General features: G+C 32.3%; 1 protein-coding gene across 1 annotated transcript; it reads left to right on the forward strand.

Annotated features, from left to right (window-relative positions):
• Positions 1–636: 636 nt before the first annotated feature.
• On the forward strand, positions 637–15,963 carry LOC140441811 (minor histocompatibility antigen H13). The gene is made up of 5 exons (XM_072532740.1): positions 637–881; positions 1,445–1,614; positions 10,281–10,639; positions 11,707–12,016; positions 15,699–15,963. Exons 1-5 carry the CDS (start codon positions 693–695, stop codon positions 15,781–15,783), a joined length of 1,113 nt encoding a protein of 370 aa, XP_072388841.1. The 5' UTR covers positions 637–692; the 3' UTR covers positions 15,784–15,963.
• The last annotated feature ends 846 nt before the right edge of the window (positions 15,964–16,809 follow it).

Below are 16,809 nucleotides of genomic sequence, written 5' to 3' on the forward strand. Positions count from 1 at the left end.
CGCATACTTTATTATAGAGATATTTTAATAGTCAAAATCATAGAAAATCTCTTTGTTATAATTTTGATTGACATTGGCGTAACCATCTAAATTTTATTTATTTTGTTCTAGATATTTCACTAGCAAAAGTAGCTATCGCAGAAATTATCTCATTATTTAAGTCCAAATAATTATGTCCTTTTTATTTTATATTTATAAAAGTATAAGACTATTTACGAACCATAGTTTAAAAATAATCAAATATTATTAGTTTTACTAAAAACTGGACAAACGTTTCAATTTTTTTAAAATAATTTTATTAGCTGTTTTGAAACCAGGAAATTCATTTATATACAGAATTGTTATAGAAGGACTTTCTACCAGCCATTGAATTTTTATAATTTTTTTCGATTGGGAACGCCTGCATTTATTTCCAAGTATATGATGTAAATCAATTTTTATGTATTCTGTATGTATGTATTCTGTAGTATTATAAATATTTACCGATTGCAACAGAACTCATGGGGTGTAATTGCGTCATATAGTTGGTATCTATCTTGTGCTGTAGATGGTACTGACACTGACAACTATTTGCCAGAAAGTGCTTAATTACGTGGCCTCTTTCTTGCTGACGTTTATTTTGACAGTGACATTATGACGTTTACCTTTTATTTCTAAACATTTGTCGTGTCTGGTCGTGTTCATTTGAAAACATGGCCAATCTCCTTAACATAATTGTTGCTCAAGCTTCCGAAAATTTAACAGAAAATGCCAAAAACGCTACTCAAAAGACTCCTAGTACACCAGAAGGAACAGCCGTTGCATATATTAGTTTAGTTGTAATGGCTTTACTTCCAATATTTTTTGGTTCTTTTAGATCTGTGTCCTACCATAAGGATAATGTAAGTAACTACCAGATTTTGTTTAATATAACTGGAATGTAATATTTTTGATATGTGGTTGTTACCAGATTGGTGCATTCAAACAAAAACTTTAATATTAACCAATTTATTTACTAGGTACTATTGTCAAGAATTGTTTAAAGCTATCACTGGTCCATACTTTCAACTATTTTCATTATCTATCCTTTTGTTGATTGTCTCTGCCTTATAAACATCTCTTCTGTACTTAAATTGTATCTTATGTTTTTATATTGTTATAGTATTTTTATGCTTTATTTTTTGTATTTAATCCACTTTTGTAACAAATTTTCCTGAATGGTGACTAATAATTGTAATCCCTTATTCTGTTACATGAAACCTAATTTTCTTTTAAATTTATTCTTCTCTGTTTCTAATTGAGTAAAATCATGTTTGTATGGATGCACTTATGGAATCTTTGTAGGCAGCAGTTATACTCAAAATGTTGCAATTCAGTAGTATTTTTAATTGAAATATTCATATACTATAAAGCAAATGATAATTTTGCAGATTAATATGTACATTAATTTTATATTTATTTTCAGAAAGTAGAAAAAATGACCAAAAGAGATGCAGCAATATTTCCAATTGTAGCTTCATGTTCCCTTTTTGGACTCTACATAGTATTTAAATTATTTTCAAAGGAATATATAAATCTTTTGTTAACAGGATATTTCTTTTTCTTGGGTGTCTTAGCTCTGACTCATTTATTAAGGTAATGTAACAATAAATTAAAATATATTCAGGTGATATTGATTGATCATGTTACTTAATGTTTTATGTATTAACAGATTTAGTAAATTTGAATATCTTTTCATTTTTATTCAGTTTTGTGCTGAGTTCTCCCAATTTGGAACACTCTTTGTATTAGTTTTATCCAATCTTGGATTCCAATAGTTTTTGTACCTTTCCAATAATTTTTGACTTTAAGAAGTTACAATTGTATTGGCTATGACTATGTTGTGTGCTTAGTGGTATAGTAACTTCTAGCCACTTTCAGTTGAAGTCAAAACTTGATCAACTTAGCAAACAATTAATTACTAAATTTACTAGACCTCTAGAAGTGGGTTTAGTGAACAGAGTACCTATATACTTAGTAACTTTTTTGTATTTTGATAGAAGAGATCTTCATATTGAAAACATTTGGTAATCAACAGATTTTCCAGTTTTTCATAAAAGAAATAGATAAGACATGGAAATAAAGATATCATCCAGTTTTTTAAATTAGAAGGGGGGTAAAACTCCTACTACTCAATGTTTCCTAACTTAATCTGACATTTATTTTAATCTTAAAATTACAATATCACAGTTCTGGAGTATTTTTCTGGATGTTGGATTGAAAGTTGTTGGATGTTTTCTTGGCCACATGACTTTTATTTCAGAGGTTTTATGAAAGAACACATGTAGAAATTATGAACAAAAAACAACAGAAATATAATTACCTAGCTTCAAGTTGATTTCATCACAAGCCAATTATTTTTCAAAATATTTGGTTTTCTCTTTTAAAATGGTGCCTAATGTATATTCAAGATCCAATTGATCCAATAAACCAGCATAGTCTCATCTAAATAGCAGATCCATTAGAGTTTTAAACTACTATGTGAAACTTTTTGTTTTCTAGCCAGGGTCTAAATCATCTACCACAAGATCTTTCACAGTGAAGTGAATATGATTCATCTGCCTGGCCTGCTTGGTTGTCTGACTGGCCATAACCAGAGATATTGACTCATTACCTGTACATTTTTTGGGACAGATTGTGTAGCCTCCAGGTTGGGTTGGTTTATAGCACAGGTCTTCAAGGTGTGTTTGTTTTGATGTTGTAGTCATTTTTATTTAGGATCTCTGTGGCATTTTCTTTGCCAGCTGTGATTATTATGATGTCATTGATAGGTGTCAGTGTACATTTTTTCACAGTACAGTTTTTCATGTTTGACTTTTCTCTCTTGTCAAATGACTTCTGCGGTTATTTAGTCAACTCCTTGTAAGGAAGCAGTACTGCAAGATCCAACAAAATTCACTAATTCTCAAAATTGGCTTTCAACTTTCCAAATTTTGTGTTCTATAAACAAAATAACAATGGACTTCAATAATTAGCTTTTTACAAATTTCCCAGTTTTTAAAATTGATACGAGGCACAATATATCAATACCAAACCGTTAATTGCTTATATTTTGTTTATTCAAACTGTTGAGAAACAAGTAGGTGGTTTTCACCATGATTTTTTGCTGTTTTGTATTATTCTTCCTTTTCTTTGTTTTTTTCATTTTTCTACTTTTTCGGATCATAACATCATAATAATATATATATATATATATATATATATATATATATATATATATATATATATATATATATATATATATATATATATATATATATATATATAATAGAATCTCTATTAATTTCTCATCCAGTCATAATTAACAATAAACCACATTATTTACAGTTTTCTTAGAAACTAATTGAATTATTGTATAAATGATTATCTACTTAAAACACTCTTATATCAAGACAATATTAAACTATTATAATTCTATTTATTCACTTGATTAATATAGATAGATAAGAAAATTATGGTGACCTATTCTGTTAAATAATCAAAAATAATTTTCTCTAAATTGTAATCTTTGTATTGTAATATTTTTATTGCACACACCTTGATTAAAAAAATATATAATATTTCAGTCCCCAAATCAGCAATTTAGAATAGGTCATAGATGTTAAATTACTCTCTTTATGTACGTATGAATTAAACTCTTTATGTATGAATTAAATACAATTTTGACATTGTAACTAAATATTTTATATTTTGGCTTCTAGGCCAGAAGCCTATTTAGCTTTTGACTTGCCTTGACAGATACTTCTTTAGGTTTAGACAGTCTATATTGCTTTTCGACTGCTTTGTGGCCTCTACATTCTATGATTCTATATTCAAGAAACATCTTTTGTTAAATTGTTAAATTTCTAAATTAAATTTGCATCTTGTATTTTTCTGTATATATTTATCTACGATTTTCTTGACAACTGTAAGACATTTTGTATAAAATTGTAAAGTGCAAATATTTCTCTACACTTAATAATCCAGTAGAATTAGAAAAGAACTCTTTGTAATTAGTAACAGATTGTCACATGAAAAGTTCAATTGATTTAAAGATGTCCATCCATCCTACCATTCCTATTCAGCCCAATTCGAACACTATCCTCTCTCGTCAAACATATCCATCAGTTATAGTCAGTAACCATTCTCATCCACGATTGACTGCCAATGAGACTTCTAGCGTCCTTATCCACATCATTCTCCCGACCCCTGCATTCTTGCATTCAACATTGTTTGTGGAAGCCCGTTTTCTTCCATCCTAAATACATGGCCTGCCCATTGAAGATGCTCTATGCGGACATACTGAGATAAAGGTGGTTCACTGGTACTGAGTTGCTACCTGTTGTTCTCATTTATGGGGCCTAGTATTCGTCTCAGTACTTTTCTTTCAAAGATGTCTAGATTTATAGATGTCAATGTGAATTAACTTCTTCTACTTTTCATGAAGCGAAATAATGTTAAAACAATGATTTAATTGACAAAAAAATGCATACAAATCTCTTTGAGGCTAACTCTGAGTTACTTGGTGATGGGGATGTTTCAAATTTGTTTGCTTTTCAAAGACTTTAAAACCGTTAATTTGAGATCTGCTAAACTAAAATTGGTTCACAATTTGTTTATACAAATTGAAAGAAGAGATCATATTGTTCAAATTTTTCCACCTTTATCTATATTTGATACATACAAGCTCCTTTTGTTGATTCTCAAGTTAATTAACATGGAAGTTATTTTTATAAACTTGGCAATAATATAAAAAGTGCAACAAATTACAATGTTTATTGTAATCCCTCATGTTTATAGAGTATTCCACGAATATACGACTGTTTTGGATTACTTCGACAACGAATATTTTACTGTGCAAGTAGAAGTATGAAGGTAAATTGGTCTAATCATTATTCCAATAAAAAGGATCTACTAGTATGACATCTAAACTAAAATTATTTCAGTTAATAGATGTTCAGATAGACGCACAATTTATTGTGAAATTTAATCCTAAAATAACAAAAATTTTTACACAAACGCTACTATAAATAAATATAATGACAGACATTTGGGTAATCTTTCCCTGAAATGTAAACACCAAAGAGGCGTGCCGGGTTTCTTTGATATTACACTCTTTTATTACTTTATTAGGTACTACAACTGTAATAAAAAGAAATATACTATTTTTAATATAAATGAAAAGAAATTGGCAGAACGATGGTTCAGAAACCAGAAAAAGGATTTAATATTTCACTTTATTAGTTTTAAAAATTTGTTTGCTTTGAGGGGATGTACTCTTAAAAGTTCCGAAAGTAACGGGTATAATATACCGGCTATTGATAGCTAAAGTAACAAGTCGTTACAGGTATTAAAAAGTAACGAAAATTTATATACAGTTTCATATATCGCCGACTGATTATGGCTGTGAATCTGATCGTTGATGATAGTTTTAGGAGATTAGGAGAATAAGAGAATAAGTAAGTTTTTTTGGTTTTTTTTTTTAATACTAATTGAATATTCGACTAAATAAATTACACTATTTGATCACTTAAGTATTGTTACACTTCGTTTAAATAACTCAGTTCAAAAACCAAATTGTTTACAATACTAAACTTAATGATAGTAATTATATACTTCAAAATCTGAATTACTGTTCTATAAACTATTAACTCTATATTTATATCATAACTTCATATTTAAATCTAAGGTTTATATTTGTCATAACAGTATTTTAAAATTGGGGAGAATTTACTTTTGTACAATTCAGCACATTGGACCATTTAAATCGATACCTTAAAGCGAATTTAAAACAGTCGTATATTCGTGGAATGGAGTATATAAGGGATTAAGCCACAATTTATTGGAATGAAAATTATATTGTATAATTGTTGTTTGACGTTTCGATTTCCACTTCGGAAATCGTTTTCAAAAGAGATTATTTGAAAAATGTAAATTGTTATTGCGCCCACAACTGTCGTATTAATTTTGTTTATAATCTCGATTGATAGTAATTTTTTTTTCAATTTTTACAAAATTAAATGCTTACCCAAAATTTTAAGATAATAAATACAGTGATCCTTAAACAATTAATTATTAACGCCTAATTGTTAAAAATGGTGTTAAGTACAGGGAAGAAAGTGTTTCTTGTAGAGCAATATTTTCGCTCATACGGAATCGGCCGACGTAATAGTGCAAGTCTGCAATACGTGTGTGATCAATTCACACAACGGTTTAATAAACGTTCTCCAAGTAATGCCGTAATTTTGAAGGTTGTTGAAAACCTCCCTTGCTTTTATCAGACACCCGGACTTAATACAAAATTAAATACTAGTTGTTTCCCACTCAAGTGGTTTGTGTACAAAAGGGCCATCTACTTTGATATATATATGAAACGGCCCTAAAAACGATCAAATAATATCGTTTTCTGTCCTTCACAGTATACGAAATGGCCTACGCCTGATTGATCTCGCAGCATCGTTAGGAATGGTCCTATCAAGCACATGTTTCCCCCACAAAAACATACGGTCACATGGCAATCTCCAAACTGTCGCTCAAAAACAAAATCGGCCACATGTTGTACCCCCTTTATGGACAGAGTGGAGGTTACCCAGGAAACGGCACCATTGGCTGAATACAACACCGAAGTCTGTTAGACCATTCACCACATTATAGTGACGTCTTGCGAAGACCATGCTCTCTAAGCGTGCGTTCATAACGAGGCGCCGACCTTCGCTCGGGCCATGGGATGGTATCATTTAATCGATTTTCGGTAAAATAAATGCATTACTTTAAATGCGAGCGTTCGCCGTCAGTGCTACGCTCTAGGCGAGGAGACGGTGCCATGGTCTCCGTTATGAACGCACCCTAAAACTGACCACAATTTGTAGTCGAATGGAATAAGGTCTGGGCTGAGTCTTCATTATTTTTTGTAACATATTGTTAATTAAGTGATTTTCTCGGTTTGTTGGCATTTCTTGTGGAAGAGGCATGTTTTCCCGTTCTAGCATTTAGGTCACCTCCTATTCGCTCTGTGCAGCTGAACAGATATCACCCTCTGTAGGTTATTATATCATCACCATAAGATTTACACAATTAAAAACATTTATAAATCTGCAGTAGTAAAATCAAAAATTTGTAATTGTAAATATTGTCTGTATAATAATTATTTATATATAAATAACCTTATCGTATTTTTTATGTATTACAAATAGATTTGTTTACAGTTCAAATTTTGTATATTTTTACAAACACATAAGTTGAATTTATATAATCATTTTACTAGCTTATGTATATTTTTTGAACAATAATATAATAACAAAATATATATTTTATATTTATTATACCAATTTATATACTTACAGAGTTTACCTATGCCAAAAACGATTTTAAGTAATTACAGTCTAACCTGCCACATCCGGACCTCCCCATATCCGGGCAGTTCGCGGAACAAATTTTTCGTAGATATGAACGGCTCCGCGCCTATCCTATGTAGTTCTCTACGAATGGATGTATTTCTAGCGTGGTATGTGACCTTGAATGACTCTCTCTACCGTTTTGACTTTCTCTGACTGTGAGTCTGTGTTTTCTCTCATTCTTTGTTTGTTCTTGAGCAGTGAAAGTTTTTTGGCGTGAAATTTTCAAGATTCGTACCTACTTGACATTGTGATCGTTGTTTGTCCATCATTTTGTGGTAATATGGCCGAGAAAAGGAAGAAAAATGTTGTGACATCCCTCTGTCAGCCTATGAACCAAGGTGTTATAGAATCTATAAAACGTGTCTATCGACGAAAGTTACTGACGGCATTAATTGCTGGAATGGATGAAGAAGAAACAGAGAGAGACTAAAATAAGTGGACATGTTGGATGTGGTGATGTGGGTGGCACAAGCATGGGATGACATAAAACCAACTACAATGGCAATGGAGAAAGCTGTTAGACCACAAAACATCTGATGAGTGGACGGGAGAAAAACCAGAGGAAGGTACCAATAAAACTTTCAACGAAGAAGAGATCGCTGAACTGATAAAGAACCTGCCGGGATGTGAAAAAATGAAGGAAGACGATATTAACTAGTTGTTGAGTACAGACGAACAGAACGAATTATCAGACGGCGATATATTGAACATTGTGTGCCAGCATGATGATATAAACTCAGACGATGAAGGTGATGAAATCACTGACAAAAATACGGTCGTAATGAGCCACTCCGAAGTATTCAAGTCGTTCGAAGCTCTGCTATGCTATGTTGAAAGTCAAGATACTTGTGCAAGTGACGTGATGCTCTTAAAAAGGATGAGAGACATGGCTTCAAAAAAACGTGTACAGCGTGGAAAGCAGCAGAAAATAACCAATTTTTTCAAAACTAATGTGTAAGTTGTGTAACCTTTTGTCTTTAGTATGGAGCATATTATAGTATGTATGTACTAAAAATATAAACGTTTAATTTTTGTTTATAAGAACAGAAATACAGCTTGAAAACTCTATAATGTCCAGGTGTTTATTTTACCTTTCTTATCTATGTAATGTATGTATGTATTGTATTTTAGTCCTGATACTAAATGCCTAAAACGCTATAAACGAGGTATTGTAAAATTTCAGGCCGTTTACAGCTACATATTTTTAAAAAGTCTTGATATCCGGATTTTTTCATATCTGAAAACCGACTGATCATATCGGTCCGTCGCCACATTGATCCGGATGTGGCAGGTTATACTGTATTTCAATAATAATTTTTTGAGATCCTAATTCTAACCTCAATTTTTGTACAATTGTAAATGCAGATTTACTGTTGCAAATATATTAATTATATTTATATATTATTGTAATAGTGATATTGTTTTATAGAAACTTTTTATAAAACTAGTCAATACGTTGTAACGATATGTGGAATTTAATTTATAGTAATCATTACATAAAAGTTTCTTTCTATATAAATTAGACTTTATAGCTACCATCCACAGTTCACATTGATGTTTTTTTATGATTTGACTCGGAAACTGATCAAACGTGCAACCCCTTTTAGATAACTAAAAATTTATATTTTCATGCTATTGCACTTCAAGTTGTAGTATACAATCGATATAATGTATTTATGGTGCACTGATCGTGCACTGAGACAAGGTGATGCCTTATCAGCAACACTTTTGAATCTACATTAGAAGCTGTTGTTAGAAAACTGGATATAAACGGCTGTATTAATACAAGATCAATGCAAATATGCGCATATGCGGATGATGTTGCCATAATAAGCCGCAACAAAAGGGTATTAAGCGAAAAAGTTATAGAACTGAAACGAGAAGCTGCTACGTTTGGTCTATATATAAATGAAAGCAAAACAAAATATATGAGGTGCACAAAATCGAATCAACATGAGATTCTGAAGGTAGATAACCATACCTACAAATATGCCTCCACTTTTCCATATCTAGAATTAAAATGAACCACGAGCTGGATGAACTAATACAGAGCGCAGATATTGTTAGATTTGTAAAGTCACAAAGACTAAACTGGCTTGGTCACCTAGAAACAATGCCAGATAATCGAGCTGTAAAAGTAGTCCAGAGATGGAAGCCCCAAGGAAACAGAACAAGAGGAAGGCCCCGTAAAAGATGGACAGACGACATAGAGAGGAATTTTAAAACCATGAACATCAGGCAGTGGCGAAGGAAAGTATCCGACAGGGTAGAATGGAAGAACATTGTTAAGCAGGCGAAGACTCACAAAGGGTTGTAGCGCCATTAGAAGAAAAAGAAGGTGCACTGATCTAGTTAATCACCCATCTCCCATTATTGGCACCCAATACTGCAATAGACGAGCCGGCACCAGAGCGAAAGAGAGATATATGTATCTAACTATTTAATTTTGACTATTAAATAGGAGAAAAAGGGTTCAGTATGATGATGAAACAGATGATGCAATATTGTTATTAATCGGATGACATTCATGACTTGTATTAAGTTTTGACAATCGTTACGAATCGAATCTTTTACTGACAGATATCCTTTTAATTTTTTACTTCTCATTTAATGTCCATATTTTGTTAGTTATTTTTCATGCAGTTTTTAATTTAAACCTGCTTAGACTTAATATATGATGACTAGAAACGAATTGATCGATAGTAGTGAATCGATGTCAAGAACCGCTATTCTATGACGCTACCAATGACGACGCCATCTTGTGGCGCTAGTTCCATGACGCTCGCCTCAGCATTTTACTGTAGAGAAAAAAAGTAATACAACACCAGTATATTATATATCAAAATTGGTAAAAATTTAGAATTTTAATATATTTTTAAATTTTAGCCCTGTGGTAAGCAAATTAGTGCCAGCAGCAATACCAAACATTCCATTTCATATAATGTTTACACAAGGAGAGGGTGACAATACAGAGTACTTAATAGACTATAGGTTTTCTACATACGACATTGTAGCATTGATAGCATGTTCATTAGTAGGGGCCTGGTACTTGGTCCAGAAGCATTGGGTGGCTAATAATTTGTTTGGACTGGCGTTTGCAATTCATGGCGTTGAACTGCTGCATCTCAATAATGTTGCCACTGGTTGTATTCTACTCGGAGGACTGTTTGTCTATGATATATTTTGGGTTTTTGGTACAGATGTTATGGTTACTGTCGCTAAGAGCTTTGAGGCTCCAATTAAACGTAAGTAAAGTAAATATATACTACATAAATTATAATCTAGCATAAGCGATTTATAGAATGTAATTCAAGTGATTAGGCGATTTTTCTGCTCTGTACAGATAGGAAGGCCAGGTTAGAGATAATACTAAAAATATGAGTATTCTAAACTGTAGAGAAAAAATTAAAAACAAACGAATGGAACTCAATTACAAATTGGACGAAATCACACAACCAAGAGTGATCTAGAAGAAGAAAGAAGATAAAGTAGAGAAAATGCATATACCTGGCACGAAGAGCTCAAAAATGGTCGATTAGTGCTCTTGCTTAGGCATACATTACCAAATAAGGTATAATACAGCTGCAGCCCGCACCGGTACGAATTCGCAATTCCTTTCCTAGATTGAAAAAGCTTGAAAATCATACTTTTGGCTGTAAAACTGTAAATGATCGGTTATGCATTCTCGGAGTAAAAAGATTTTTTTTTTTTTCAATTTTTTTCTAAACAACATCCATGCGTCTACTGAGAATAACATATTATGTGCTATGACGTTCTGACGAATTTTATGAAGACTTCGAAAGAGCTACATATAGTAGCTGCGAAAAAAAGAGTTAGTAACACTTATTGGGGATATGACCGCCCAGATTGGAGAAGAGACATACTACTAGGGATATTTTGGTAGATGAAAATGTATTAAGATTAATTAATAGTGGGAATCTAGTAGATAAAAACACGTATTAATTAGTGTTAATACGTTTAAATCACAAGAACAACCGTAAACCAACGTGGATATTACCATATGGAAGAATCGCAAACCAAATCAGTTATATACTAATCGACAGATGACATTTCACAAATCTAATGGACGTCAAAAGTTGTATCCAGCAGCTAAAATACAATTTATATATGGTGAAAAAGAAAAATATAGAGAAACGGTTCAAACATGAAAAGAACGAGCAAAAATTAAAGTTAAACTGAGCTTTTGTGATGACACTTTATGTCATATGTCAAATGATGACACTTTTAGGTAAAAGACATTGCCTAAAAGTTAAATATTTTGAATATTCTAAAATATTTTCTTCTATTTCAGTTGTATTTCCACAAGATCTCCTACAAAACGGATTTGCGGCCAACAATTTTGCCATGTTAGGTTTAGGAGATATTATCATTCCCGGTATATTTATAGCTTTATTATTGAGATTTGATAACAGTTTGAAACGCCAAACTAGGACTTATTTTAATGCCTCCGTTATTGCATATTTTCTTGGACTGACAGCGACAATGTTAGTTATGCATGTATTCAAACACGCACAACCAGCTCTACTGTACTTAGTTCCAGCATGTATAGGAACTCCTCTTGGATTAGCTTTAATTAAAGGAGATTTGACTGCTATGTTTAAGTAAGTAAACAAATGGTTATATTTTTAAACTAGAGCCTACAAATAAATTATACAGTTGAGTCCATGGTTTTTTACTCTTGTGTCACCATTTAAAGCATACGAAATGATTATATTGTAAAATTTGGCGTTATGAAATAAATAGAAGGAATGTAAAATGTTACTTTTGGAGTAAAGTCGCTTGTTTGGATAAAACTCGCTTTCTTAAAATTGATACACTAGTTTCTACTTTATTTTTACTGAAAAAAAAAAAAACTTACAAACAACTGATTACAAAAATTATATTGTACTTCTACTCTCAAATAAAGTCTATATCCATCTTGATCTTCTTCTTTCTGCGCTCTGCTGTCATTGTTCAACCAAGGGTGTGGACAACTGCACCCACTCTAACCGCAACTGCATTCATGTTTAATTCTCCGTAACATACTGCCCGCCTTGAAACGTGGTTAACACTTTCAACTATGTCCTGTGCTTCAGTCTGTTATATACAAAGTTTTGATACGGGTCGTTTAAACATTTTATTGTTTATGCGGACTGTTACCACTCGCACTACTTCATCAGTTCCTGGAGGAACTTGTTCGACCTTAGCCATTGGCCAACTTAGGGTTGGAGTCTGTTCATCTATCACTAGGACAATATCCCCTGGTTTGATGGTTCTCTCGGAATGTTGTTACCACTTGCTTTTGATTTGTAGTTCAGCAAGATATTCTGTCTTCCATCTTCTCCAAAAATGCTGGAGAATTTTTTGTAATAGCTTGAGACGATTTTCTGGTATTTGACTGACATCTCTGTGTGGCAGCGATACTAAAGTTGGACTTGAATGAAGAATTGATTCGACCTGAACCAATACTGTGTGAAATTCTTTTAGATTTAAATGTGTTTCTCCCACAACCCTCTTAAAATGAAATTTAGAACTCTTAACCCCGGCTTTCCAGATTCCTCCGAAATTTGGCGCTCTGGAAGGTATGAAATGCCAATATATTCCTTGCTCGGTGAAGTAACTATTGAATTCTTCCGATATCGCTTGATTTTTAAGGAAGTTATTAAGACCTTGTAATTCCTTTTTTTGTACCTACATATGTTTTTCCATTATCTGAATAAACCTTACTTCGGGAAGATTCTCATCCCAATCGAACCGCCCTTGTCATAGTGATTGCATTCATAATTTCAAAACTATTACAATAGGACCGAGTAGACCTAGAGAGTCAAAAATCTGCGAAATAGACGACAATATAACGCGTTTCGTGATAGCATGGTAAGTTTTAAATACTGGCAAGGAATATTTTATGGAATCAGATTTAGAGTCCCATAATATCCCTAATGTCTTGTTCGTGTCTCCATTGTTTATATTTAAGATGCTTGATTCTAAGCTCGTATCTACTTGGAATTTTGTCAATAATCGTCGTTTGTTACATTTTGTGCCATTTTCTGAGTTGAAATCCTGCACTCGCTAGTGGATGTCACTTGTGATTGTAAAGCCAGTAATTCATGCTCAATATCTGCTCCTTCTAGATAATCATCCATATAGAAAGACCTTTTTATTGATTCACTCGCCTTAAGATTACTTATTTCATGTTCAGCTGATAACATTTTAAGTCATCGGCTGCGTTTTATCTCCAAAATATTCTTTGTAGTTTACGTTGTTCGGGAGCTACGTGAATTATTCCATACATCTTTGATATATCTGCAGTCATAACAAATTGATACTTTCTAAACCGGAGAAATATTTAAAAAAGATTATCTTGCAAGGTCGGTCCCACACATTGTACCTCATTAAGAGACAGTCCGGATTCCGATTTCATTGAAGCATCAAATACTACTCGAACACGTGTAGTTTTACTTGTTTCGCGAACAACTGCATGATGAGGCATATTATAGTAAGCTAATTGTTGCTCTCCTTCTTCATCAATCGCACTCATATGTCCCGATTGTAAGTACTCTTGCATAAACATATCATAATAGCGTTTTAGCTCGGGATTTTTTAAGAGCCTACTCTCTTGTGAAAAATATCTTTGTAAAGCACCTAGGTCTGTTAGAATCGATACAATGAATTTATTGTCCGCTGATTGCTTGAATGTATTTTTGAAATAAGTTTCGCAATATTGCTCTTCTTCTGAAAGAAACGTTTTTGTACTAGAATTATAGACTATATACTAGAATTTTTATACTTAATCTGCTGTAATGTTGGATGAGAGGGATAAATCTGAGAAAGTGATCTTAAACAACTAAGTGAATCAGATATAAGAGATTTGGGAAGTTTTTTTTAGAATAAAGGTTAAGGCCTTAATTATGGCAAGTAGTTCTGCTGTAAAAATAATTTATAGACAGAGTGTTCATGTGATATCACAAAGCATGCTCCTATTTCATTTATGGTCTTAGATGCGTCCGTGTATATAAGATGGTAATTTTTGTACTGGGTGAGAATATGGAGAAAGTGAGTTTTAAAAAAATTGGGTATCACGTTATTTTTGTTATATGCTGTAAGTTTAAGGTTACAAAGCGGAGAGGGAACAACCCAAGGAAAACATAAATTTATTTCACAGGTAGGATAAATGGGAAGTAGTTCAAAATTAAAATCTTATAAGTATCTATTAGCTCGTTCATAAAAAGGTACAGAACCCCTATTTCTTTCTTTTTTTTTTCTTTTGATAGACCTCCTGGAATCTGTTAGCAACAGCATGATGGAGAGCTGGATTTTTTGGTTTAGATTTTATATTCGAGATATACGATAGAGTTAAGTATTTTCTTCTTAGGTTTAAGGGGACTCTCTAGTTTCACAGAGTAGACTGCCCACAGGACTGGTGCAATATGCTTCAAGAGTAGGTCTAACGGCTGAACTTTGAAGAGTATCCAAAGTTGTGAACGATAAAATTGTTGGTTTCTTTTGGCAGCATTGATTCTTGACGACAGTTCCAATATTTTTCCAGAAATTGCTGTATATTGTTTAGGATTATTTAAGAGCGTGCTGTTAGTTTTAGGTTTCAGTCACATTCTTTTCTATTGTTAGTAGTATTTTCTACAGTGTCTACTTTTTTACACAAAATTTTGTACAGTAGTTTCTACAGTAAAAATCGGACCGTGGGTTTAATATCCTGTAACAATAATAATTATAAATACATTTACAAAGCCACCTTCATAGTCGTATGACATACCTTTCACGTATTTTAGCTGTTTTGAACACTGAATAAAGTAAGATACCCGGTAGGATTGAAAAATAGACTTAACAGAAGGAAATTCTTTATCATATAACTTATCAATATAAGACACTGGTGACTCATATTTTATGTATAATTTATCCCTCTATTTTTTTGAAGGACGTTCATTACAATATCGCGTACGCTTTGGTTTGTAAAATCTATGCAGAACTTTTTCTTTGTGAAGTGGGACAATTCTGTTTTTTCCAAAATCACTTTTTAGATTATTCTCAGCATGTTTCCCAAGATCTTCGACTCGTTTTTTTTTTAGGAATTGAGGGAAAAGATAGTACAGTAGACTAGATCGAAGCCTCATTACATATTTTTTTTGTTTTTTTTTTTAATTTAAATATTTGTAAAATTGAATAAAGTAACTTTATTATTATTTAATTGTAACATATAATTGATATTTATGTTTATGTATTTTAAAATTTTATATTATTAATTAATACAAACAAACTATATGTAACATTATACTTACTTCTTTTTAGATATGAGGATTCCCCAGAAGAGAAAAAAGCAGGAGAAAAGAAAAAAGGAACAGAAAGTAAACAAGAAGTGAAAAAAGTAAAATAGTTATATAAATTGATGTTACAATCAATGTGTTACCAGACACATTCTTCCATATTTTTTTATAATTGTTTTTCTGCACATTAAAAATTTGTTTGAATAACATCTTTAATCTAGTGCAATTTACGTTGTTTTTAAATTATTTTATGTTTTCTATTAAAATGTTTAGAAACCTATTTATCAAAATTGTTGTTTTATTTTGACCAAAAAAAAATAACATTCAACTTTAACGCGTTGAGTAAACAGCAACAATAAGTGGATTTAAATAAAAATAAAAAAGTTCGATTTAGATCTTTAGTTTTATGCAGTTTCTTTATCCGTCCGGGGATTAGTGTAGCCAAAACTACAACAGATACAGAAATGCTGATGACTGATTTTGATTTAGCATAAAAATGTGTGGAATAATTATGAAAACTGAAGTTTTTACTTCTTCGGAAAAATACTAAAAAAAAAAGACAATTACTATACTTTATTTCACGTGAAGAACGGAACGTTTGGCTTATTCAGATCAGTCTTGTCAAAACTCTCAGGCACGTGTCGCTAGTAGATTGCCGATATACGAGTAATTCTAATCAGAATCGTATTCAGCACTTTGCAGTAGTAATGGGTAACACAGTAAATTTTTGAGTGTTGATACAATGACACTGACGCCTATATCAGCACAATAAAGTGTCATGACACCGTATTTCAGTATTGTGTGTGGCATAATACAGAAACACTGCGTCAGTGTTACATCAAGCGAGAAACGATACCCTTAATACGAATTCTAATACCCAATTGGGATTCAGAAAAGGCTTTGGCCCCAGAGAAAGCATTATTTACTGTACAAACACTAATCGAACGATGTCGAGATGTCAATTGCGACGTATTCATATATCTAGTCGACGCCGAAGAAGCTTTCGACAAAGTACAACACCAAAGAATGGCAAAAATACTGCAGAACACAGAATTAGATGACGATGACGTGAGAATAATTGCCAATCTATGCCGATATCAGAAAGCCATAATACGAATAGACCAACAAAAATCGAA

The sequence above is a fragment of the Diabrotica undecimpunctata genome, chromosome 5 (genome assembly GCF_040954645.1).
Source record: "Diabrotica undecimpunctata isolate CICGRU chromosome 5, icDiaUnde3, whole genome shotgun sequence".
In the NCBI taxonomy this organism is placed as follows: Eukaryota; Metazoa; Arthropoda; class Insecta; order Coleoptera; family Chrysomelidae; genus Diabrotica; species Diabrotica undecimpunctata.

Bases quoted from the DNA above. Each gene is read 5' to 3' on its own strand.
- LOC140441811 (XM_072532740.1), top strand. From the start codon at position 693: ATGGCCAATCTCCTTAACATAATTGTTGCTCAAGCTTCCGAAAATTTA. The intron at 1,615-10,280 runs GTAATGTAACAA...TTTAAATTTTAG, and splicing joins GCTCTGACTCATTTATTAAG to CCCTGTGGTAAGCAAATTAG. The intron at 12,017-15,698 runs GTAAGTAAACAA...ACTTCTTTTTAG, and splicing joins GATTTGACTGCTATGTTTAA to ATATGAGGATTCCCCAGAAG.